At 38.7% G+C, this 27,744-nt stretch overlaps 1 protein-coding gene across 4 annotated transcripts; it reads right to left on the bottom strand.

Annotated features, from left to right (window-relative positions):
- Positions 1 to 427: 427 nt before the first annotated feature.
- LOC107814737 (lipid droplet phospholipase 1) lies at positions 428 to 26,862 on the bottom strand. 4 transcript variants are annotated; one of them, XM_075255189.1, is made up of 13 exons: positions 26,455 to 26,862; positions 25,403 to 25,470; positions 24,060 to 24,130; positions 23,693 to 23,935; positions 20,873 to 21,033; positions 20,699 to 20,754; positions 20,549 to 20,601; positions 20,356 to 20,476; positions 19,699 to 19,796; positions 17,290 to 17,417; positions 16,494 to 16,541; positions 4,936 to 5,071; positions 428 to 2,104 (listed from the first exon to the last, which is right to left on the bottom strand). In XM_075255189.1, the coding sequence occupies exons 1-10, from the start codon at positions 26,592 to 26,594 to the stop codon at positions 17,346 to 17,348; spliced, it is 1,083 nt and encodes a 360-aa protein (XP_075111290.1). In that variant the 5' UTR covers positions 26,595 to 26,862; the 3' UTR covers positions 428 to 2,104; positions 4,936 to 5,071; positions 16,494 to 16,541; positions 17,290 to 17,345. The 4 variants fall into 4 exon arrangements, with proteins under 4 accessions (XP_075111290.1, XP_016495675.1, XP_016495674.1 ...); XM_016640189.2 differs by lacking the exons at positions 428 to 2,104; positions 4,936 to 5,071 and having other exon boundaries at positions 16,379 to 16,541; XM_016640188.2 differs by lacking the exons at positions 428 to 2,104; positions 4,936 to 5,071; positions 16,494 to 16,541 and adding an exon at positions 17,032 to 17,169.
- Positions 26,863 to 27,744: the final 882 nt, after the last annotated feature.

Genomic DNA, 27,744 nt, shown 5'->3' on the forward strand with positions numbered 1-27,744 from the left:
TCCTTGCTAACCATGACTGTTTGACGCTTTGACCGGGTGTTGTATAGATGACTTGCCAGGAGGCCAACAAACTAACCACCTTCCTGAAACTTAATAAAGATAATAGAGGACAACAACACAAAACCACCATGTTAGCATTGGAGTATTTATCAAATAATAATATCACATTACGTGCAATGCACCTAGCAACAATCAACGGTTCTAAAATGGTTTTGAGGGTCGCAGGGTCATATGGTATCATCCCAATTTGCTCATTTTAATCCTTTCTTCTCTTTCTTTTCCAACACCTCTTATCACTCTTTTCTTTTTCTTTCTCTTTTTATTTTGAACCAAAAATGATTTGATCGGACCCGATGTAGGTTGCCTACGTATCATGTCCCTCATGAATCAGACCAAGCGTAGTTCTGGAGAAGTGGTGGAAAATAAATTGAAAACAAAATCTTTTTGGGATTTTTCATTTAAAACTTTTCGATATTAAAATACAAAGGGAAATACGATAATGAAAGACATGACAGACTCAACTACACTACGACAGACTCTGACATTACCTAAAGGACTCGGTACTTCTAGACAAGACACGAAAGTAAAAGACAACATAAGACAATCTCAAAACACCTAAATAGAATGACTCCTCAAGCTGCTCCTGAATGCGACTGTCCTGACCGGGATGGTCCTGGGCTGTCTGCCATGCTCAAACTCTGTAACATGCCTCGTAAAGAAACACCAATGTTGGGAATAAAGGCCCTGGCGTGTGCCTCCGCATCCTGAAGGCCGACCCTAAACAAATATTGGCTATGCTGCCAATCCCGCTAACTGAGACTTTATCAACTCAAGCTTATCCTAGGGATCTTGGTCCGATGCCTCCCCAAAATCATCTGTCTGAACTGCCCGACCCTTGAGTTGGCTTGGCAATGGGATGCTGACCCCTGGCGGGACGGATTGTAACCAAATCAAGTACTCCTGAGTACACTCGGGCCTGCCAACATCCTCTACTAATGTATTTTTCTTCATCCTCTTTGCATTGTTCCAGTATTGCACATACTTGATTTCATCAGCCACCTTTTTGCTAAAATTTATGATGTGCCTTCGAAGGGTCAAAAATCCGGTGTCTACAGCCGCATTACCCTAACGGGAGTGTACGGCCTGACACACTTGAGTCCTATCAGCATCAGGAAAGGCTGCATGAGGCACCCTACCAAGATATCATCCAAAGGTAGCCAAAGGTAAGCCCACAAAACATTCCCATTTGTCCTCAAACCAAGGAACTCAATCCAAGCCGTGACGCCTACTGGGTACGTAAACTTAGGAGATTTCATCATGCGTTCGATGCATACCACCCAATCCCTCAAGGCACGGTCGATGGGACAAAGTAAGGAAGCGGTGTGCAAATGCTCCATCATCCACAGCTGTAGCAAAAGGTTACTTCCCTCAAAATATCTGACACCTCCCCTAACCTCACTCAGGGCTCGGTACAACTCTGCTAAGATCATCGGCACAACGGTAACGGTTTTGCGTTGCTTCTCATGAAATAGTGCCATTACCACTGACTGTAGACGGGTACTAATGTGCCTCTCATCTAATGGAAAAACCAATAATCCCAACAAAGCAAGGCTGAAAGCTTCGAGGCGACGTCTTTGCCACTTTGCCTTGGTTGTGCAGAACTCATCCCAAAAGACATCAAAACTATCCTGTGGTCCAAATCTAGCAAACAAATAATCCAAGGATATCCAGGACTGCTCGAGACATTTTAAATGCTTATTATCTTTCAGGCCTAGGTCGCTGAGGAATCTTGTCCTAGAGTGGTCTCAAGGAAGTATCATGTCCTTGCCTATATAGCTTAAACGAGTGAGACCAGACATTTCTGCCAAGGTAGGAGTCATCTCACACTCTCCAAATCTGAAAATCAAATTTTGTGGATCCCAATAAGTCAGCATCACCTCCACTAAATCTGGGCGGGGTGTGATATCAATAAGGGAAGTTAGGGTGCCCAATTTCTGCATTAACTCGTGCTGCTCTAACGATGAAAACATTTTCCACCACTTGATCAACTTCCTAGGAATCTTTACTACCATCAGCACTTTAGATCGAATCAGCGGGTCCATACCTGAATGAAGCAAACATGGTTAGCGACTCGGGACACTACGTTACCCCACCACATTTCCTAGTCGACAAATGCAGGACACAACTTGGTTATTTTTGCAAAATGGCCTAAGTGGTTGAAAGTGGCTATTAGCGCAAACTTGACAGAGTTGACCCCTAATGCATGAGAAATACTCCATTTAAAGCTTACATGACTCTAATATCCCGACAATCATGGTCTTAAAAATTACTTTGCAGAAATGGACCCTTTTTGCAAAAATGGCCGATGTGGCCAAATGTGGCTAGGGACGCAAACACGACATGGATGGACCTTAAAGTGATATGAAATCGAGTTATAAATCAAGATCCTAAGACATGGGTAATTGAGCCACTCTTGCAAAAATAACCCTATTTTGCAAGAATGACCGATGTGGCCAAAAGTGGCTAGACATGCAAATTTGACAGGAATGAACCTTAGAATTAAGAGGATACTTTATTGTAGACTCAAGATCCTAGGACAAGAGATAGCAAACTACTTTGAGAAAGCACTTCTATTTTTGCAAAAACGGCCAAAGTGGCCAAATATGGCTATACATGCAAGATTTGGCTACGACCCTGGAAGCCAAGAACCTAGGACCTAATAGGAAGACCGGACCCTATGTGGGTTGCCTACGTATCCCGCCCCAGAAGACGAGAATCAGGTTCGCGTAGTTCAGGAAGATTGGTCATGGGAGAAAGCCTTTTTTAAAAAAAATGCAACTAATTTGGAAAAACCATATTTTTTGTCTTTCTGAGAAATGATGGAAAATGTAAACACTTTTTGGATTTTCTTTTCTCTTTTTTTTGAATTTTTGGAAAATGATGGAAAATGTAAAATCTTTTGGATTTTCTTTTTTTTTCTTTTTTTTTTCTTTTTGGAAAATAATGGGAAAATGTAAAATCTTTTTTGGATTTTTCATTTTCATTTTTTTTTAAAAAGTAGTGAAAGAAAAATATAACTGGGCCCTACTTGCTTCGTCTTTCACCCTTCTTTCCCAAGCATCGGTCCGCCAAATGACCTTTTTACCCTCAAAGATGCAACATGTATCACATAGGGATGATTGAATGTCTTTTTGGGCCACGGGCCCATTTTGACAAAATTTGGATAGGTTTCCTACAAAGGGACACGGTACCTGGGACCGAGCCCTACTAGGTCTAAATGACATGATGCAAATAAAAATGATCTAAAGGCTGACCTAAGTTTGGGGTTCACTAACAAGGCAATTCGGGGGAGCGTATGGTCGATGGTGGCTGCTCAAGCTTTCCACCCACTCCATACGCCGACGCCCCCCTCCCCTTCTAAAATAAGGGTGACTCAACGAAGAGTTCGTGCACGCAATGCGTACTCCGAGACTTGTTGCAGAAAGAAAACCCATGGTTATGCACATGATGACAATTTATAAAACAGTAACTCATAAAGGAAAAACTGTAAATAAATAAGCAACTAGCAAATAAAAACGATATAAACAAAATAAAAAGCAAACAAAACACATAAAAACCTCAACTGAATATCCTAAAAACCAACAAGATCAAGTACTAGCTCGAATCTGCAGGTCCCCAGCAGAGTCGCCAGTGATGTCACACCCCTTTTTCAAACAAACTCACTAAGCCCTCTTAAAATAATAAAAAGATTTAGTAAAACTTGAAAAGGGTTTTCGATTCGAGAAGTGACAGAGTTGTGTTCAAAAGGATTAACTCAGAGTCGCCACCTGACATTGATTTCGGTGTGTCAGGTCACCGTTTTTCTAAAAATAATTTTTTTTCTTTTAAAACACTTGAGACTCTAAAGCTAAGTCTGCACCAGAGAATCGGGTAAGGTGGTTTATTTGACTCGGGGAGAAGGTGTTAGGCATTCCCCAAGTCCCGTGAAAGTCACGGTTGCATACTCGATCTAGTTGACTTTTAGAATATTCGGATTGAGGTAAGATAAACACAGAAAAATAAACACACAAAAGGCTCGAGGTCGTCCCCACCTAATAAAAGAAAAAAAATGAAAATAAAATACTACAAGTTCTACTTTTCGGTCTCTGAATACAAATACTACGGGGCATACCCCAGATAAATTTAACTAAGGGAACGACCTCTCTCCACGAAAACTAATAAAAATCCTAAGGCTTGCTTACCCAAGTGTGATCAACCTAAAACATGTTACTAGCGGGGAAACGTTGAAATAAAATTGTTGGAAAATCAAATTGAGTCCTTTTATACCCGCATCCCACCGCATGATCTGAACTATCCAAAATAGGTACGAACTATACCAATAAAATTAAATAAACCTATAAAGGAAAACATCTAAACATGCATATAAAATAGAAGAATGCATAATGGAATAATAGGAAAAGAGAAGCAAACGTGATATTATTTGAAGTTCAAGACAATTTTGACAACTGATTGCTGCTAGAAAAAAACTTTGGTTCTACCATTTGCCTAAATATTACTTATTGTTAATGGCAATTCTAAATCCCAAACTAACTACCATATACTAACCAAATATTCTTCAGTCAATATAACTTTATTGAGCAATTTACTAATAACCAAACTAATCATACATCTACGAGGCTAAACTTCAAACTTTAGAACCAACAAATGCAAAAAGACTCCAAACATTTAAAGAGTAAAATCAACGATCATGCCCCAATATTTTTAGCAAGAAGGTCAATTAAACTGACCGGTAGATTAATCTCATCAAAGTTTAGGCCAAATAAAAGAATTTCACTTAAAATCAAAGAGCAAGCACACAACCAAATAAATGTTCCGTTCAAACACCAAAACAATTGAAATCTGAAAATCTGAGAAGAAACAGAGTGAGGAATAGACCTTTAATTGAGCAGCGACCAAAAATACCAGTTGGGACACGAACACGACGGAATCTCGAACAGAACCTCGCGCCGACGACAAATCGACCCTTTCCGCTTAGACTGGAATACTCGATCAACTAGAGCATCAACCCAAGCTTAAAATAAAATCGAGCAATTCACTAAAAATATTCGAACAGCAAACCACATCGACTGGATCGACTCAAAATGATGGACCATAATTTTTACTCCAGTAGCTACGATTCCAGATTTCAATTTACAAAAGGGAAACAAAAAATGAAACTAGACAAAGTGAACTAAACATTTTTTGGTGATTTTCTTGGTAGAGTATTTGGAATAGTTTGTAAAGGGTCGAGAAGATGAAGCAACCGCCGATGGCTCTTTTTAGTTCAAGACCAAGAGTTCAAAACTTGGGTTAGGGTTTCTATAATTGGGTATTTTATATGAAGGGGGGAAGGGATGATGGCCATTGGATTAGAAGGAAATAGATGGCTAAGATTAAATCTTGCACATAAATGGGCTAATGGGTTGGGAAGAATGTGCTAAGAATAATTAGGTGTAAGTTAAAAGAAATGGACTCACACCTTTGGGCCTACAATTTTTCTTGTTGGACAAAGACAAACTCAAAAATCCTATCAAAATATTAATTAAACTTAGTTAAGTAAATAAACAAAATTTTAAAATGAAACTACTTTTACTTTTTTTTTGTATTTTTAAATGTTATAACACTAAAGTAAAAAGTAAAGAAAATAGGCTAAAGTCATGATAAAATTAAGATACCATGAATAAAAATATACTAATTGATCTTAAACTAAAGATAAAAATATAGAAAAGCGATAAACACAATAAATAAATTTATTTTATATTTTTTTTATGTCTTAGGACTAAAAGTAAAAGATTAAATTATATTAAAATAAAGTCAAGTAAATATTTTAAAAATATTAAAATACTAAAACTAACTTTAAAATTTGCGCGGGTCAAAAATTACGTGCTTACACTTAGATCCTATTATTGTTGTTACTTATTTTTCAATCAACATAAGAGACGTAATTTTCATGTTTATTGCAGTATCCCTTTTGAGGGCTTTTCTTTTTCTTTTTTTTTGGGTGGGGTAGGGTGGGGTGGGGTGTAACGGCCCGACCGGTCATTTTGAGCTTTTTCACTTTGCTCACCAGTTCTCGGGCATGGCTAGCCCCGTATGATGTATTATGACTTATGTAAATCGTCGGTTTTGGTTTTCAGGGTAATCAGAATGAATTTGGAAGAACAGTTCTCAGTTTGAAGCTTAAAATTTGAAAGGTTTGACCAAGTTTTGACATTTAGTATATGATCTCGGATCGGAATTTTTATGATTTGGTTAGCTCCGTTAGGTGATTTGGGACTTAGGATCGTGCTCGGAATGTGTATTGGAGGTCCGGAGTGGATTTAGGCTTGAATTGGCGAAATTGGAATTTTGGCGTTTTCCGGTTGATATGTGAGATTTTGATATAGAGGTCGGAATGGAATTCCGAAAGATGGAGTAGGTCCGTTGTGTCATTATGACGTGTGTGCAAAATTTCAGGTCATTCGGACGAGGTTTGGTAGACTTTTTGATCGAAAGCGGAATTTGGAAGTTCTTGGAATTCTTAGGCTTGAATCTGATGTGATTTTGGTGTTTTGATGTTGTTTTGAGCGTTCTGAAGGTTGAAACAAGTTTGAATGAGGTTATGGGATATGTTGGCATGTTTGGTTGAAGTCCGAGGGCCTCGGGTGAGTTTCGGGTGGTTAGCCGGATCGTTTCATGTTGGTGGAGATTGCAAAATCTCTGATGTTGGGGTTTCAGGTTTTTGACCTTCGCATTAGCGATGCATGTCCCACGTTCGCGAAGGGTTAGAGTGTGAAGCTGTGGAGTTAGCCTTCGCGTTCGCGAAGATGGTCTCGCGTTCGCGAAGGGCTGAGTTCAATGACCACTGCGTTCGCGTAGAGAAAGAGAAATAGCTGGGTCCCCAAGGCGATTGTTCTACGCGTTCGCGTAGTAGTGGTCGCGTTCGCGAAGTGTTGATTCTGTTGTGCATCGCGTTCGCGAGAGGGTTCTCGCGTTCGCATAGAAGGAGTTCCGGTTAGTGAAGCTGTGTTCTTTGTGAACACGAGGGAGATGCCGCGTTCGTGATGAAGGAAAATCTGGGCAGACATTTTATATTTAAAAATCGAGGGTTTAAGTCCAATATCATAAAAGCCATTGGAGAGCTCGGGAGAAGGTGAAATTTGAGGGGATTTTCAGTGGAGCAATTGGGGTAAGTATTCTTCACTCATATTTTGTTTAATTCCATGATTTAGTCTTGAATTTCATCATTTAAGTTGAGAAAATAGAGTGGAAATTGGGGGGAAAATGAAATAAAAGTTTGAGAATTCTTTTAGAAATTTGAATGGGCAATTGAGGTCGGATTTTGATAAATTTGATATGGGTAGAATCGTGAGAGGATGAGGATTCTATTGATGTGATTTTTATCGGATTCCGAGACGTGGGCCGAGGCCGAGTTTGAGCAATTTCAGGATTTTTTATGTAAACTTGATATTTTCGAGTGAGCTTTGTTCCCTTAGCATATTTTATTGGTTATGTACTGATTGTAGTTAGATTTGGAGCATTCGGAGGTCGATTCGAGATGGCAAAAGCATCGCGGGCTAGATTTTGGACCGGATCGAGGTGAGTAATGATTGTAAATGTTGTCCTGAGGGTATGAAACCCCGAATTTTACATCGTTGTGCTATATTGAGGTGACGCACACGCTAGATGACGAGCGTGAGGTCGTGCACCGTTGGGGATTGTGACTTTGTCCATCCCGAACAATTGTTTTACCGCGTATTTGATTGAAAATTATTTGCTATCATCATGTTTTGGGCTGAATGCCATATTTGGGCCTCGTGCCAATTATTTAGACCCTTAGGGGATTTTTACCGCTATTTCCTCACTGTTTTGATTTTATATATGTGCTCAGTCATGCTATATTATATTGTTTTCATAACTCAGACATGTTTACTCTATTTTAACACTTTAAATGATATTTTGGGATGAACATCATATTTTACTGTGCCCGAGTGGTTTTTAGTGATTTCTAACTGAGTAAGGCCGAGAGCCTATTTTGTGAGGATACTTTGGATGGGTTGCACGCCGAAGCAGTAATACACTGATTTATGATTATGAGGCCGAGGGCCTGTGATTGTACGCCACGAGGTGGCTTATTGACATGAGGCCGAGAGCCTATTGATTATGCCACGAGATGGCTTGATATTGCGCTTGGGCCGTAAGGGGCCTCTCCTGGAATCTGTACACCCCCAGTGAGTGTGGGTACCCATTGTGATATGAGATATAACCCGAGGGGCTGGTGTTGTTCCATGATATTGCCTAAGGGGCAAATTCTATTGACATTGTGCCCGAGGGGCGGATTTTATGTGTTTATCTGTTCTAGCTGCTTTCCATTTAATTGTTTAATTGTCAAAAGATGTTTTAAAGAAGTTTACTCTGAACTAAGGTGTCTTAATATGTTTCACTGTCTCATTGTTTTTACTGATTTTGTACTGCTTCTTTATAGCATGTTGATGTGCTTTTATGTGATTTCTTATCGCTCAGTCTTCATTTATTGTTATTACTCACTGAGTCGGAGTACTCACATTACTCCCTGCACCTTGTGTGTAGATTCATGTATTTCTGAACCCGGTAGCGATTGGTTGCTCAGAGGCAGAGTCATCGGAGTTTAGCAAGGTAGCTGCTTTTTGCCCTCTTAATTTCATTAAACTGTATTTAGCACATTTTCCAGACTTCCCGTTGTATTTAGACCTTAGTAGATGCTCGTGACTTGTGACACCCCGATGTCGGATTGTATCTATTTCCACACTTGTTCTATTTCGCTTAATTTTTGGATTTATTTCTTATCAATGACTTAAATTGACTTATTAAAATTGTTAAAAAATGAATTTGGGAGTTGTGTCGGCTGGCCTTGTCTTCACGAGAGGCGCCATCACGATCGGGTCCGGTTTGGGGCCGTGACAAGTTGGTATCAGAGCCCAGGTTACATAGGTCTCACGAGTCATGAGCAGGCTCGCGGATCGGTACAGAGACGTCTGTACTTATTCTCGGGAGGCTGCAGAACCTTTAGGAAAAATCTCACATTCTTGAATTCTTATCGTGCATCATTGATTCAGCTTGAAATATAACTCTTTGAATTCTTTCCACGCATTCGTATGCGCGCATGAGCGCTTAGTATCAGATGTGCATCGATGACTTGTGATTCCATGATCGAGGGGCGAGATGTGATCTCTGTGTGTTGATGTTGGGCCAGTCTGGAGGACTTGAGGCCGGGTTTTGCCTATAGCTGGAGCACTGAGGCGTTGATTGTGTGAGCACGTACTTTTGGATTTGTATTGCCGATAGTGTCCCTATTAGTGGGAGTGATGACTGGACATCTGTGTGATGAGTATGATGTGATTGCGAGATGTATTCATATGATTTGGAAGCGACGAGAAGGGTCTGCGAGAGGATAGAAGAACTATTAGGTGCTTGATTTCCTTCTTGATTTGAGGTATAGCCCCGAGTTATGGGTGTGTGAAGAATCTTTTTATGTTTTCTAGTTGGGGGAGTGAAGTGGATTTCACGTTGTGATGTGAGTTCAGACTCAGGAAGATCAAGTGACTGTGTAATGTCTATGACGGTGGAAGGGTATAAAGAGATGTTAGTTGAGGCGAAGCAGGTGGGTTATCTCCTGTGGATTGTTCTGAAGTTTGCATAATCCTTTATGTCGTTTATTGGAAGATCTCTGTTACCAGGGAAATATATGTGTTGCAATTTGAATTTGGGTCGCCTAAGAGAGTGGGTTTAACTATTACAAGAGTGAATGCGAGATTGGCAGAAGATTTAAAGTACTAGATGGTCTGTGTTTCACGAGCTTATGAAGGATTGAGTTTAATCTCATTATGGTATTATGGAAGCAATAGAGTATATGCGTTATGAGTTATTGTGCGTGTTTTGACCTATGGCTTCGAGCCAAGTGGGGGTGTCTACTATTGATTAGTTGGTTGCACGATTATGTGCTATGTTTGTTCCAGTTTGAGGCATACGAGCGAATCAGTTATGCTTACGGAGATTGGGACCGAGGATGGCTCAAGTAAAGGAAAATTTCGACAAAGGTTATATTATGCTTCATAGGTGTATGAGAATCACAAAATGTCTTGAGTGGTTATTGGTAAAGGATGTGCAGTGCATAGAGCAGGAAGTTGCCTGGGTGCAGGCTACAATGTCGGAGTGCTAATGAGGCACATGTTATTCGGTTCATTTGATAAGTTTAATTGAGGTTTGAGTAGAGTGGATGACTCTCGAGAATGGTTCTAATAAGTTCAAGATTTTACATGTAGTAATTGGAGGTTTTCAAGTTTAGAAATTGAGTTTTTTTCATTTGAGGGTGTCAAGACTCGTGGTATTTCTATATCATCATGGGATTCTATATATCAGTAACAAGAAGGTGAAGAAAACGACTTTGGGATCGCAGGAAAACCCTCTAGGGTAGGTATTTTGAATGTGGTGCTCTTGGAAATATTTAAGAGAGTATTCAGCGGTTTATGAGCCTTGGACGGTGTGGTTTCATGCTTGGGTCCCATGTGGTGAGTCTGGGTTGAGGAACTGTGGTGTTATAGCAAGAAGAAGTATCAAGCTGAAGGTAAATCAGAAGGAACTTGGATAGATGGGATAGCATGGTAGTAGGTTGGATTGGCATGGTAAGGATATCATTAGTTCTTTGGATACGTACGAGGTAATGAGTTTCTTCAGGTATTTCGCGAAATTTCTCTTGGGTTTTAGTGACATGCGTAGCTTGGTTGAGTTAGAAGGATTCAATCCTGATGGTTTAGCTTTGTGCAAATGGAATTCAGAGAGTTCTTTATGGTTTCTACCACGGTTAGAGATGCGTATTTTCTACGAGTGTGAGGAGCATGAGATGTGTAGTGGTTTTCTTCTAGATGGGATCAATGAAAAGTTCTTGGCTAGTTGAGTACGTAGCTGCTTGTGGCCCGGAAGAGATATGAAGTTCTCATGTTTATCCTAGGATGGTATGGTATATGCGGTATATTGTGTAAGATTGAGATTTGCAAGTGTAGGGTCATGGTTCAGTTTTGAAAAGAAGGTCACAAATTCTTAGGTAGCATGGACAGCTTCAGATGATTAGGAAAATAATCTCCAGATGATTAGGGAGATGATATTGCTAATTGGTATGGCTTTATGGGGGGTATACATTTTAGAAAGGGCAATGTGTTTAAGTTGAGAATACTTCATTAGTATTGTGGCACTCTTTTATTTGATCGACTGCTGATATTCGAGTTTGCTTGGTGGCACAGAAGAATTATAGGAGTACTTCTCATGGATGTTTGGGGTATTAGAGGTGTGTTGCATATTTAGGTGGAGTTGGGATCAGATATAGTGATCCGTGTGCTAAATGGATTTGGAGACTGGGAGTTCTCATAGACAGGTTAGGTCGTGGTTGTGAATCGCGTACATCGGTCTTGTGTGGTAACTATTTGGAGGTTTGGAGACCTGAGTGGATATTTGTTGCTTGGTATGTTAGGTTTAGGATGTGATATTGGGTATAGACTGGTTGTCTACATGTCGTGTTATTCTGGACTATTGCACTAAGGTGGCGATGTTGGCTATGCCGAGAATGCCATGGATTGAGTGGCGAGGTTCGATGGATTATGTTCTTAGTAGGGTGGTTTTATATTTTGAAGACCCAACGGATGGCTGGGAAGGATTGTCTTTCTTATTTGGGCCTTCGTGATGGATGTCAGTGGAGAAACTCCTACCATTGATTCAGTTCCGGTGGTGAGGGACTTTTCGGATGTGTTTCTTGTGGTCGGGCATGTCGCCGGACAAGGTTGTTGACTTCAATATTGATTTAGTGCCGGGCACCGTATCATATGGCACCGACAGAGTTAAAGGAGTTGAAAGAGCAGCTTCAGGGTTTCCTTGATAAGGGGTTCGTTGGCAGGCCAATATGCATGTGTGTTCTAACTTGAGTCAGTTTGGTTGTCTCCTAGTTGTGTTGTTGAGGGATGTGTTGATTCGATTGTTATTGAGCTTATTAGTAATCTGGGGAGATCTATGAGTTACCTTTCCGTGTTGCGGGGCATTGGGATTTGTTGGTTATAGGCACATGTGGTGCGGTGTTATTGGGGTCTCTTAGTGGAATTCGAGCGGGAGGAGTATTGGGTATTGCTCGGTGAATGGCACATCGGTTGTGTCCTTTCGGGTTGTGTGATGTTATGTCAATTGCTTCGCCATGATTATGATAATTTACTTTGGTTCTGGACAACAAATTGCGCGTGGTTGTCGATTTTGAGCGTAGTGACTTGAGGTGTTTCATGTGGAGCAGTGTTTGGATAGGGTCGCGCATTGTAGTGAGGTTATGGGGAGGTATGACCCTTCGGGTTAGATTCGTATGTTCTGTTTCTACGATGTGTGACGAGTTCTCAGCATTGTGTGTGGTGGTACTGGTGAGCTGGCGGTACAACTCTCTCTTTTGAGTCATTTTTCGTGATTTAAGGACGCTCAGATTGTTGCTTGTTGGTGTGCGGGTTGCACGAGTTATGGCTTTAGATTGCATTGATGTGTCATGTCAGTAGAGTAGTTGTGTTGGATTAGATGAGATCGTCGGGATCTAAAATGAATACGAACGGATTCGATTTCAGCATGTTGGAAGGATAATATCGAGGTTCGGCTCAGAAATTTGCTATGGTCCTTGCCAAAGGAGAAGTGGCTTCACGAATGGTTGATCTGAGGAATGGGTAGGACTTTCTACGTGTTTCATTTATCATTGGCAGTATATGAAAGTGTTGGAATGGGACTTCAGTTGATAAGAGGTTTACTATCGGTATTCAGTTGTTGTGTGCAGCTGCTGTGATTAGAAGCTATCGCTACAAGAGTTTGAGTTATGTGGTATATCATGTAATTGTACCTAAGGTTGCAGGTATGGGTTATTATAGTTTGTTCGGGCTTATTCAGAGTATAGATGTGAGATTCTGATCTTGTGGATGATTTCAGAAGTGGGAATGTGGTTCTAAGGTTTATGGGCTAGGTTGGATTGTGAAATTTCAGTTACATTGTGTTATCGGACCTATATGAGATAGGGTGACGTGGGATCACCCCCGGGTATGTGCATGGTAAGGTTATTCAGCGATTGGTTGGCTTTTGGAACAACTCTGGGCACGTTCGAGGACGAACGTATGTTTAAGTGAGGGAGGATGTAACGACCCGACCGGTCGTTTTGAGCTTTTGCACTTTGCTCGCCAGTTATCGGGCATGGCTAGCCCCGTGTGATGTATTATGACTTATGTAAATCGTCGGTTTTGGTTTTTAGGGTAATCAGAATGAATTTGGAGGAACAGTTCTCAGTTTGAAGCTTAAAATTTGAAAGGTTTGACTTGTTAGTATATGATCTCAGATTGGAATTTTTATGATTTGGTTAGCTCCGTTAGGTGATTTGGGACTTAGGAGCATGCTCAGAATGTATTTTGGAGGTTCAGAGTGGATTTAGGCTTGAATTAGAATTTTGGCATTTTCCGGTTGATAGGTGAGATTTTGATATAGAGGTCGGAATGGAATTCCGGAAGTTGAAGTAGGTCCGTTGTGTCATTTGTGACGTGTGTGCAAAATTTTAGGTCATTCGGACGAGGTTTGGTAGACTTTTTGATCGAAAGCGAAATTTGGAAGTTCTTGGAATTCATAGGCTTGAATCCGATGTGATTTTGGTGTTTTGATGTTGTTTTGAGCGTTCCGAAGGTTGGAACAAATTTGAATGAGGTTATGGGATATGTTGACATGTTTAGTTAAGGTACCGAGGGCCTCGGGTGAGTTTCGGGTGGTTAGCCGGATCGTTTCATGTTGGTGGAGATTGCAGAATCTCTGCTGTTGGTGTTGCAGGTTTTTGACCTTCGCGTTCGCGATGCATGTCCCGCGTTTGCGAAGGGTTAGGGTGTGAAGCTGTGGAGTTAGCCTTCGCGAACGCGAAGGGCTGAGGTCAATGACCACCGCGTTCGCGAGGCTTATGCCGCATTCGCGTAGAGGAAGAGGAATAGCTGGGTCCCCCGGGCGATTGTTCTACGCGTTCGCGTTTGCGAAGTGTTGAGTCTGTTGTGCATCGCGTTCGCGTAGAAGGAATTCCGGTCAGTGAAGTTGTGTTCTTCGCGAACGCGAGGGAGATGCCGCGTTCGCGATGAAGGAAAATCTGGCAAACAGTTTATATTTAAAAATCGAGGGTTTAAGTCCAATATCATAAAAGCCATTAGAGAGCTCGGGAGAAGGTGAAATTTGAGGGGATTTTTAGTGGAGCAATTGGGGTAAGTATTCTTCACTCATATTTGGTTTAATTCAATGATTTACTCTTGAATTTCGTCATTTAATTTGAGAAATTAGAGTGAAAATTAGGAGAAGAATGGAAGAAAAGTTTGAGAATTCTTTTGGGGATTTGAATGGGCAATTGAGGTCGGATTTTGATGAATTTGATATGGGTAGACTAGTGAGAGGATGAGGATTCTATTGATGTAATTTTTATCGGATTCCGAGACGTGGGCCGGGGGTCGGGTTTGAGCAATTTCGGGATTTTTGATGTAAACTGGATATTTTCGAGTGAGCTTTGTTCCCTTAGCATATTTTAATGGTTATGTACTGATTGTGGTTAGATTTGGAGCATCCGGAGGTCGATTCGAGAGGGCAAAGACATCGCGGACTAGAGTTTGGACCGGATCGAGGTTAGTAATGATTGTAAATGTTGTCCTGAGGGTATGAAATCCCGGATTTCACATTGTTGTTCTATATTGAGGTGACACACACGCTAGATGACGAGCGTGGGGTCGTGCACCGTTGGGGATTGTGACTTATTCCATCCCGAACGACTGTTTTACCGTGTATTTGATTGAAAACTGTTTGCTATCATCATGTTTTGGGTTAAATGTCATATTTGGGCCTCGTGCCAACTATTTGGACCCTTATGGTATTTTTACTGCTATTTCCTCACTGTTTTGATTTTATATCTGTACTCAGTCATGCTATATTATACTGTTTTCATAACTCAGCCATGTTTACTCTGTTTTACTCCCTCTGTTTCTTATTAAATTAGGTACTTTCCTTTTTAGTCTGTTCCAAAACAAATGACACATTTCTAAATTTGGAAATAATTCAACTTTAAACTCTTTCATTTTACCCATTTAACCTTAATGAGAAATTTTTATAGCTACACAAATGTCATGGCCCCACAAACTTTTTATCCCTTAAGCTTTTAAGACCACAAGTTTCAAAAGTCTTTTTCTTTTTTCTTATACTCCGTGATGAGTCAAACTACCGCATATAATATGAAACGGAGGGAGTAATACTTTAAATGATATTTTGGGCTGAGCATCATATTTTACTGTTCCCGAGTGATTTTTAGAAATTTTTGACTGAGTAAGGCCGAGGGCCTGTGTTGTGAGGATACTTTTGGGTTGGGCTGCACGCCGCAGCGATGATACACTGATTTATGATTATGAGGCTGAGGGCCTGAGATTGTACGCCACGAGGTGGCTTGTTGATATGAGGCCGAGAGCCTATTGATTATGCCACGAGATGGCTTGATATTGCGCTTGAGCCGTAAGGGGCCCCTCTCGGAGTCTGTACACCTCCAGTGAGCGCGGGTACCCATTGTGATATGAGATATAACCCGAGGGGCTGGTGTTGTTCCATGATATTGCCCAAGGGGCGAATTCTGTTGACATTGTGCCCGAGGGACGAATTTTATGTGTTTATCTGCTCTAGCTGCTTTCCATTTAATTGTTTAATTGTCAAAAGGTGTTTTAAAGAAATTTACTCTGAACTAAGGTGTCTTAATATGTTTCACAGTCTCGTTGCTTTTACTGGTTTTATATTGCTACTTTATAGCATGTTGATGTGCTTTTATGTGAATTCTTATCGCTCAGTCTTCATTTATTGTTATTACTCACTGAGTCGGAGTACTCACATTACTCCCTGCACCTTGTGTGTAGATTCAGGTATTTCTGAACCCAGTAGCGGGTGTTGGTTGCTCAAAGGCAGAGTCATCAGAGTTTAGCAAGGTAGCTGCCCGACGTTCGCAGCAATGCTGTTCTCCCTCTTGATTTCATTAGACTGTATTTAACACATTTTTCAAACTTTCCGTTGTATTTAGACCTTAGTAGATGCTCGTGACTTGTGACACCCCGATGTCGGGCTGTATCTATTTCCGCACTTGTTCTATTTCGCTTAATTTTGGGATTTATTTCTTATCAATGACTTAAATTGACTTATTAAAATTGTTAAAAAAATGAATTTGGGAGCTATGTCCGCTGGCCTTGTCTTCACAAGAGGCGCCATCACGATCGGGTCCGGTTTGGGGTCGTGACATGGGATAGGGGTGGGGGTGGGGTGGGGGGGAGATGAGGAGAAAAACTCGCATTGCTTACTAACAAATGAAGGATAGGGTACATTTTTGAAAAAATATAATACCTATTTTGCGAAATCAAACATAATTTTATTTAATTCATTCCTGTGATCACCTGTCATCACCTGCCAGTGTGCGTTTGCTCATATTGCCGGTACCAAACCTGCATAAAAGAAAAGGGTTACAGTACACTTGCAACCAGCATAAAACTAGCCAATTCATGATAACAGGAGATGAATTTTAAGAGGAACATGGTTACTGAAGATACATGCAATAGGCCCCAACATGTTTGCGACTGAAGCATAATTGTGGTGTTCTCGTAATTACACCTTCCTTTAAATATGACAAAAATTCTCCTACTCTTCCCATGGCAACTTAAGCCAGAGATCTGACCTCATGGTTGAAGGACAAGGGTCAGTTCCACTTAGGCTATCCCTCCCTTTGTCCTCGATTATGAGGCGAGCAGTAACATGAAGGTCAAAAAGAAGATAAGAATGCATAAATTCCCCAGCATTCCCTCGTTATCCTAATGCAACTTTGTATTCCCAATTGCCTACTGTACTAAAGTAGCGGGAGACAGGAAAAATGGTTTGGAGGTTGATATCCTACAACCTCCAGTGCAAAAAAGTAAGAAAGTCTTTTAACATGGAAAATTAATTAATGCTTTTTCATTGAGAATGAAACAGGTTTAGGGTACACTAAGGGACAGTTGAATTAACAAAACTTCTGAATATGCTTCTCGGTTAAAGTTCCTGCATGCGGTAATAGTGAGACAATACTCTAATTCCGACCTGCAACCAAGTAAAACCAAAACAAATCACACAAACTATGCCAGGGCCCCTTGAAAAACATCTAGTACTTCTGAAAGCAAAAGAAAAGGAAATAAGACTGTGTAGAAGCAGTTAATATACCTTGTAAATTCAGCATTTTCCACGGCAATCCAATGTGCTTCAGATTCGATTGACTTCTATAGAAGAAAATTATCTATCATATGTTGTATAACATCAGCACCTTCTGCATGCATATATTGATCTTTCACCTATAAGCAATACGGCAAGCATTACACAATATTGATCTTTCACCTTTAAGCAACACAGCGAGCATTATATATTAACTTCATAAGCACGAAGATCTGAAAAGCCTTAATTACTGTACAATATACTCTTTTAGTGTGCAATTTCAATGGCAAAACAATAGGGCCTAATTTTGAGACAGCACATAAAATCTGAGGGACATAAAAACGTTTTGAAGTCTGAAGCTCTATCTGGAACACTAGAAGCATGGAATATAAGCTCCCAAAATGTATTAGGAAATTTAAAATGTTGAGCAATACAACTGATCCAAAGATCCTTGTTCACTAACACCTATATTCATGCTCCAAATGCCTTTTTTTAAACCTTTATTGCCATTTAGTTACAGGATTTATGAAGTGAATGACACGTTCAACCCCATGATAAGCAACATAGATGACTTGATATCAGCCTTACTTACGAAAGCCAGATTCAGTCACCAATTAAAATCAGACGCCAAAAATATATAAGTAGTACTGTGTTAGTGCCTTTAGCATAGCTGGTTTAAACTTCTGCAGATATGAACCACTCGTAACTTGCAGAAGAAACGCTCCTCCAAGGATGTCAAAATTTTACAGAAGCTTTTCCCACCACGACCACTCTTCATCAATAAATTACCCATAAAAACCTAATAACTCAGCAATCTGTGCACAAATACCTTGACGCTGTATAGCCTACTGGGCATAAAAGTAGCCGACTTTGAAGATTTAAAAGGGCTTGAAAATTCATTACTAAGTTTTCCTATCACCATCAGTCTCCAAGCCTAAAATATACCCTAGTACAAACATATTTACTCAGAAATTAGCGCACAAATGCTCTTGAAGCTATGTAGTCACAACAAAACATAAAAGTAGCCAATTTCTGAAGATGTACACCTTTACAGGTTCTACAACTCAACTCTAATCAATGTTACATGGTAAACAACAAGACAAATAACACATTAACAAAAGCTCAGCTCTCATCGACATTATAAGGTGGACAAAAGTGTTTCCTACCAAGATAAGAACAATTAAACTTTTACTAAATGGGGTGAAAAACGTGGCAACATTTTGGCAAAACCCTGATGCTTTCAATCCGTTTAAGCGAATAAGGCATTATATTGCAGGACTTGTGTGTTTGGTTTTGTATATGTGACCACTGGAAGGATCCCCCTGATTTGGATTTTCACATATAGGGAGAAAGTAAAACAGCACAATATCCATGTCAAATACAGTGCACAAAATGGCTTTAGTCAAGCACATGATAGAAATCTAGTCCAAGTAATTTTCATTTTTAAACACCACAGACACGCCCTCTCCTCAAACCTATATTCTTTTTCTTTCTTTCATTTACTTTTTTTAATATATGCATCCCAGAGAATAAAAGATGGAAAAGGAATAGGAGTTCCAAGTGTAAATTTTGCAGGTAAACATGCAGTTTCTCACAAAATAAACCTAAAGAATATGCCTGGTTTAAGTAGGATAACTAGTAAATGCTTTTGCTAATTACTCCCTCCGGCCCAATTTATGTGATGCACTTTCCTTTTTTAGTCTTTCCCAAATTGAATGATACCTTTCTATATTTGGTAAGGATAAAATTTTAGACTTTACACTTTACCGTTATTGAGATGATTAATAGTCACACAAATATCTACGGCTTGTTTTAGCCCACAAGTTTCAAAAGTCTTTTTTTCTTTCTTAAACTCCATGCCTAGACAAACTGCATCACATAAAGTGAGACGGAGGGTGTAATACTCAAGGTAACAAGTAAAGGTAACACGACATCCAGGACAAAAACAAGAGTTATTGACAGCTTTTTATCTTAAAGGTGTAAGTGATAAAATAAACACACAATTCTGATACATCGATATAAATAAAATGTAACCGACTGTGGTTCTTGGAGAACCAAAAAAATACTCCTTGTCTCAATTTATGTGGCACCATTCGGATTTCGAGAGTCAAACCTTTTAATTTTGACTGTGAGCTTGGACATGGAATAAAATTTACATATTTGGAAACTACATAAAATGTACTATAAGTCACAATAATTAACAATTCAAAATATTTAAAAGCTTACGAAAAATCGGCAATCAAAGAAAACTCATTTGACTCTCAAATTATGAACGGTGTCACATAAATTGGGATGGAGGGAGCATCAGAAAATGCTCTGTGCATTAACGCTATCGTCTATGTTATATATATGTGATCCATATATATATATAGAGTCCAGAGAGAGAGAGATAGACTATGGGGAGTACAGAAAGAGTGAGACCTGAATAACACTGTGTGCAGCAAATCTGAGCCTACTGCTGTGAAAGCTGACATCTACTTTCTCCCAAGACACCCGAGACAAACCAGTCACCAATTCCTCTGGATAATTTGTCAAAGCATTAGCACTATAATATTTTCTTGATAAGTTAGCAAGCAAGAATTAGTATATAATATTAAGAAGCCAAGATATAAAACATCCTTTTCATTTCCTTTTCCTTTTTCAAGATGGTATTATCAACATATAATTCAAAAGGCGTTAAACTCAAATCAGAAACACGAAAATTCAGTTGCATTTAAGAACAACTACAATTGGAAAAGAACAAATAATTCAACTAAGTACTTCCTATCTGAAAAAGATCGGATGGCCAAAGACTACACTGATTTACAAACAAGGTTGCATAGTACTTTAGGATCAATGGAGTCATTCTTTGTATTGGTGCTAAGCACTAGATAACAGAAAGAATGAAAATTAATCATGCATACATTTTTGAACATATAGCATCACCAAAAGCTCAGCGAAAAAGCATTAACAGGAGACAATTTACCTAAAGTCAACTTCTTGCCATAAGCTAGGGGGAAGCAAGAATCAGAGGAAAGAACCTAACAGGAGACAATTTACCTAAAGTCAACTTCTTGCCATAAGCAGAGAGTTACTAACCTTCTAGCTTGTCAAAACAATCATCTTCCTTTACAACAGATTCACTCTGCTCACTATCGCACGTCTTGCAATGTTCTTCATACACAATGTGAGGATACTTTTCATTTAAGGAGTCCTCCCACTGTAAGCACGTACTGTTATGACAGCACATGAGATTTAATAGGTTATTACTATCAGATATTAGCTATTGTACCTTGGGCAGTTCAGTATTACGTCTAATTGATGACGTTCTCCAACCTACAATATCTATAATAAAGTTTGTTAAAGAAAAAGTAGTCTTTAATGAAGTTTGGATATCAGAGGCCGGTTGCCTGATTCAAGTTCAACAGTACAAACAGGATACGATCATAACCAACATTTGAATATGCGACCCTTCGCTTGAATGAACCCAAAGCAGACCTGCATGTAAGAGTTTTGCAACAAATTAGCATCAAATACTACAGTTTTTACCACAGACCCTCATGAATGATAGGACTACACTGTCTAATGAACGTAGTAAATAAATCTTAGAACTTACATAAAGTGTAATTCACCATCATCTTCCACCATCCGTCTCAGTAATGGAGTCTTTCCTTCATCTTCATTAAGAAAAAGGTGCCGACCAGTTCTCTTGAATATCCAATGAACAACAAGACCGGCAGCTCTCTCAAAGGCAGTTACACCAAAAAGAAATGGCACCTGACAATTAGCAAATAAAATAAAAATTGCCAAAAAACCAACAGTGGTATAGTAGATCTTGTAAGGTAGGGAGCAAACTCACAATCTTAATAATGCAAAAACGGACTTGAGGAAAAGAGGAATACTTGCTCATACCTAAAGATCTAGATGACAGAAGAAACACGGAAATTTTTTTTGCCTCTTGATCCTTCTGTCAGATGACAGAACATTTTCCTTTTCACAGGCCACAAGATTAAGCAGGGATCAATATCTACCACCCGCTACTAAAGAGGATATCTCCAGAATACTGATTATAAGCAAGACCAGCAGATAATTGAGTATGATTAAAAACCGTAACTGACTACATCATTCTAAAAGCCGCTGTGCCATGCAGAAGAATGTAGTTTACAAGTAATTTCTACGTTAATCAGCAAGTTTGCTTTCCTTTACATTTCAGGAACTTTGAGGTTCTCATATCAAAAGAAGGAATCACAGTCAAACACAGGAAGACCCTGATGCAACTTCGAGGTTACTAAAGATAAGGCTTGTTAGATAAGTTAAAAAAAATCTCCCCGTGGTTGCATTCCTTGGATAACTTATCAAGTTGGAGGGAGACAACACTGTCTGGAAAGGGGAATACTTACTGTTATTTTTTCGGTTCATGCAGCTGTAGAACTTCACATCTTGAAGTAAGTCTTTCCAGGTCCTTTCTGATGTGGATTATTTTTTCTGACAAATTAGATGTATCTTTCCTTCTTCTTTTTTTCCCTAGGTGGAGTACATTCCTTGCTTCTCCATCTTAATTTACCGTCTTATGTTAATAGTAGTAGCGCTGTTTTTTTTCTTTGTCAAACATGTGAATTTTATTAAATATTTTTTCAGGTTTTTTGCTGATATTTGTCTCAGCCCTTGCTACTACATCAATAAAGGATGTAGATGATACTCTTAGATGAGGAATCTGTCATTTAAGTAGTTTGTGATGGGTTTTTTCCCCTGATAGTTCTGATATTAATACATAAACTTAAACTTGTATAATGGGTGTTTTATGATTAAACTAGGCATAATGGCTTCCTGACCACTTAAACTTGTAGGGCTTTTGAAAGCCGATACACGAACTTTGGATTTTCCCATTTGAACACTCCAACTTGACAAAATGGATAATAATAAACACATTTGACCGTTGACCATGCCTATGTGGAAGCACTACAGCTGACATGGCTAAACTGTGTGCAAATCACACTCCCAAGACACGTGAATAGTATTGTTTTTACTTAAAAAAATTAAAATTAGAATTAGAATAAAATATAAATAAAAAAGAAAAATGAAAAAGAAAAAAAAGACTTTTCCAATTTTTTCATCTTCCCAGGTGTCCACCATGGATTAAGTGATGCTATCATATGAGTAAGTGATGCTACGAACTTCACCAGACCATGCCGGAGCATGTAAGTTCAGAATCCTAGTGAAAAAGGCTGAGTAGAACTAGAGGGTGCATTGGCATTTGGTCGAACACTGTTATATGAACAGTGCGTAGAATGACCATTTTGGATATTCGAAAGATTTGTCCCATGTAAGGTCTGGTTTGAAGGTTTGGAAACATTCTCCTGAGGAGCAGGAGTAGTTTGGCATTGGTTTTGAGTCCTTTGGTTTGCCTGATCACCTTGCCCGACCAACTGGTGAAGTTTTGAGTTTTCAACTTGGTGGTGATGGTTGATTTCTTGAATGGATTGAGCTGAATCTTTGCATAGAGGATCCATGGGTGTAGTAGAAGGGATTCCAATTGGAAATTGGTCTCCAATTGGCCCAGAATTGATAGGGGCATTTCGTCGAACACCTTGCTCAACCGGACTGCCTGAGCTTTTGGATTGTAAAATTGGAGGAATTGGTTGGTACCCATATGAAATTGGAAGTGTAGGAGCATTCTCCTCATCGAGGCGAACATTTTGGTACCTTTCTTTTCCAATTTGCATACCTGGAACACCTTGCGCATTCATTTTTGCCTCGCCGGAGTTCTGCTGCTCGTCGGAGGTGACGATTCCCACGGTGGAATTGTCGAACTATGTTTCAGGCGTTTTTTTCCCTTTTTGTATTTGTTACTTTTTTTTTTCCTGATTTTGTATTTAAAAATGGGACCCACAAATAACACATGACAAGTAATAAATAGCTTAGCATGATGTGTTGTGCATGTCAGCGCAATTGATATACACGCTCTGGTGAATGTGTTTATTATTATCCATTTTGTCAAGTTGGAGTGTTCAAATGAGAAAATCCAAAGTTCGTGTATCGGCTTTCAAAAGCCCTACAAGTTTAAGTGGCCATTACGCCATTAAACTATTATATGTTTACACCAGCACTAGACCACCGGTAATCAAATACATTAAGCGTGAAATCATGGACAGCACCACACATAATCCCCAGGTTAAAATCCATCACAAAGTGATTTTAAAGCCATGAAAGTGGTGCGCTAAGTGACACCGTAAGCACTAACTAAACTTCACAGCCAACAGTCTCAAAACACCAAGAAATGGAACCCCTCTCATCCAAGAGTAAGCTTCATCAGAAGAGACATAAGGCATCATGGATGCAATGATTGATCTTTGTTTATCGGTGGCACATGATGAAGCCACTTTCTATCAAACCTTAAATTATTCGTAAGATTATTATTTAAAAAACAAATTGATACCTGCTTGTTACCCCTTGAACCCAGATGAGGTGATGCAACAGTGATAAAATTTATTGGTTCCAGGCCAGCTATTGTGCCCTTTGACCCTTCTTCACTGGCATCGGCTGAGAGCTTCTCCACATTCTCCATTCTTGGAGGTCTATATAATTTCCCAATTGCATATCTTGCCACTACTCCTCCAACAGAATGTGCAACAAAAGAAATTTTCTTCAAACCTGGCTTTCTTTTGATCACTTCAAGAACCTAACATCCATTTCCATATCATTACCGTCCGATGGGGTACATACAGCATGCTTTAAAGAAAATATTAGAAAAAGGAACGGGGCGGAACAAAAGAAAATCAAATCACATTATTAAAAAAAACAACCTCCTCAGCCAACCGCTCGCCCATTACATCCACTCCATCCAATGTTAGTTTAGCCATATTACGTTCACTGCCTGCCAAGAAAATCATGTTCATCATTCATCAAAACTGCAAAATAATGTTCATTAAGACTGTGCAAGACTTCCAAGTGCTCAGCCATTATGAAGAAGGTAAAACAGAGACATAGATATAATAGGTTCACATGAGCCACGAAAAGGAAATCTCTTTTTACTGAATAATTGTGCTAATTATTTAACACAAGTATTCTCAAATCAGAAAGGGACCAATGAAGTTGGGAACCACAATCAGAGCAGACTTGCACCTTTAGTTGGCAGTTTATCAATGAGAAAAAGCTTGACTTTTTGCTAGAAAATTCAAAGTTCACAGTCCCAATGGAAGAAAGGATGAGATAATTAAGGGAGTTGTAAACTAAAAGAAGTTTAAAGTTCAACATTCACATAAGAAATGAGTTTCACCACCTTATGAAAATGTATTTCTTTTCTATATAAGAAGTAAAAGGGCTTTTCCCTAGAGTAACGGAACCCAACTTTTCCTTCACCAGCTACTACATATTAAGGTCTCTTGATATAATATTAATATGCAAGACTCACTGGTATACTATCTTTACTTCAACTCGAATGAGAGCTTCTAGATGAGAAACATATATGAACAAACAATTCTTACAAGAAACAAAATGTAAAAATTAGACTTGAATAAGACATGTAGTCATTGACAACTTCAGATCACAACTATTAGGTTCTCTTTTTCTTTTTTCAGAGATTCAGATCATAACTAATAGTTAAGCTGAGCAACAATACTCCACTAATGTAGACGAACAAATGATTACCAAAAAGTGACACCAAGTAGACCAATATACATCATTAATTGTGACAAATCACAAAGCCAAGTGAATGTTATTAGATAAGAGCTCAAGAGAGCCAACTAAATTCACTTGGTCTCCTAAAACAACAATCTCATAGTCGAAAATTGCTGGAACAGCACATATTGGAATAAATTAGAAATTTAGTCCTTTAGTCTAATCCTTGTTATGTCATTCATAAATAATGCTGTGGAACGGGAAATTACATAGCATAAGAGGCAGAGTGTGGAAGGAAAAAAACAGATTAAGCGCCTCTCTAGAGAAAATGAAGATAAAGTAAGTGAAACCTACTTACCTTGTCTATCAACATAGCAAGCAAGAATAGAAGTATATTTTTTATTTACAGCTATAGCAACCTAATCCTAAGAGAGGAGGATTAGAGGGTGGAAAAAACGCAACATGCAGAACTAACTGCTGAAACACAAACAAGTATCAGTTAGAAATGCCACTCAATGTATGTACTTACAATGAACAAAAACTTTGTCAGGAAGATTCCGAACAAACTGCTCAGCACCAAATTTCCAGTCCGAGGCACTGTCGTAGTAGAAAAATAATAATTTTATAAGCAATATACAAACAAAAAAAAATCCAGCAATAAGTAGATTTTTTTTTTTAAAAACCAATACCATGAAAGCACTAATTTATTTGATAAGAATTTATCACTACTCCACAAAAAATTGTCCCATGATTTTAGTTTGACGTCAAACTGAATTGATAACCCCAGTCAGAATTGGCTAGTAATTAAGCAATTCAGAGTGTGTTTGGTATGACGGGAAATATACGAAGCGATTTTGTGGTGTTATCAAACGTGGTAAATATCTTCAATCTTTAACACTCAATAGTTTCAATGCAGAACACTATCCAAGTTGTTGACAATATGATTAATCTTTAAGAAATATTTTTCACTAACCGATCAAACACCGGAAAATATTTTCCAAGAAAATATTCCCGGCAATAACATTTTCCTTCATACCAAAGATCTTAATTGAACTCCGGACGGAAGAATCAAATCAGAGTAGATCAGAAGCAGCTTTCTTCTATGTGTTAGTAACATCAGATTTTTAATTCACATTTTCTCATCTCCAAGCAAGGGAAATTCTTGTGATCTGGCTAGAGCGCAACACTATATATGAAGGAGACAATATCCATAATATGAGTACAAAATAGGTCCAAAATCCCCCCAAAGAATGAAGCAATTGAAATAGCTCCAAATTCAGGAGCTTAAAATGCTAGTATACTAGATTAAAAAGAAGAAAAACTGTAGCTTTACGCGATGTCTTAAAGAAAAAATTACATGAATACTGCAAACTAAACAAGCAGTAACCTCTAAGACAACAAATGTTAAAAATTCATGAAATCATCATCGAACAGGAGCTAAGGCCTAAGAATAATTTCTCAAAAAGCTGAATTAAAATTCTCCAATTTTCTTCTAATTTCACTATAATTCGAGAATCAAAAGTGAAAAAAAGATGATACTAACGCACTATATATATATATATCCACAATTGTGCTAATTACCTTCCGAGAATACCATGGACCATCATAACAAGATGATCGGCGGAGGAAGCATCGGATTCTTTAGAACTAAATACATCTTCGCCGCCGTTGACGGTTTCCGACGAGGAAACTCCTGTGTTCTCTACTTCTCCGTTCTCCATTTCTTATTTTTACTTCTTTTGCTTTTTTATTTCTAATCTGAGTTTCTTGATTCGCAAACTTTATACACACATTTGATACAACAAATATATGAACCACACATTTGATACAACAAATACATGAACTAGTTACAGTTGGATTGATCTGAATTTGAAGTAAATAAAAAGTGTAGAAGTTAGGTCGGCCCTTTAAAAATCTCTCATGAGAGAGAGAGAAAGGTAATATAATGGCTGTGACGAAAGAGACTGAAGGATGAAGGAAGCTGACGACGTGGCCAGGATTCTTTTTTCTTGTATATATATTATCCAATTAAAGAATTTTCTATCTTAACTTTTTTTTTTCTAACTTGAGATATTCTTAATTGAGAATTCCATTTGTTCCGCCATAATTTTTATGCAAAGGAAAAATGGAATTTTTAAGTGGCTACCCGGAGCATAAAATATTTCATATTTAAGAGCTGTATTTTAAGGATATGATGTAAATATAAGTATTAGTAGTTATTTTTACGGCTCGAACCGGAGAACTACATGTCAAATGGAGTAATTTTCTCATTTTAAAGGAAAAAAAAAGAAATATTGAGTAAAAACAGGTAAATGTTGGTGCAGTTATGCTTTGAACAGTGGTACTGTTAATTAATCATGCCTATATTACGGTTTCATATATCTTGACGAATCAGATTGATCTCTGTTGATGTTGTGGGATCCACGCGGCCTTGAGTTTGGATTCTACTGAAACAGAAATGTTTCTTTTTTGTGGAAAAATAAACCTTTTTAAAGTAGAATTCAGTTACCAGCTTTCATAAATTTATAAATATCACTCATTACTGCACATTATTCAAAAGAATATTACAACACAAGTAAAAGGACAAAGTTGTTGGCAGTCAGGAGTTTCGTTTTCATGAAATAATCATAAATGGTTTCAATTATTATGAGCTTGGATCACATGATGGATTGAACTTGATCATCGTAACCTCTAACTTGACATGCATAGAATTAGGTTGTTCACGGTATAACGGAAAATCGATTTAAATTGAAAACCGAACCGATATTTTTTTTTGATTTGAATTGGTTTTGGTTTTAAATTTTTAAAAACCGATAATACTTGGTTTAGTTTTGGTTCTATTATAAAACCCCAAACCAAACCGTAAATTAT

This window comes from Nicotiana tabacum, chromosome 6 (assembly GCF_000715075.1).
Source record: "Nicotiana tabacum cultivar K326 chromosome 6, ASM71507v2, whole genome shotgun sequence".
NCBI lineage: Eukaryota > Viridiplantae > Streptophyta > Magnoliopsida > Solanales > Solanaceae > Nicotiana > Nicotiana tabacum.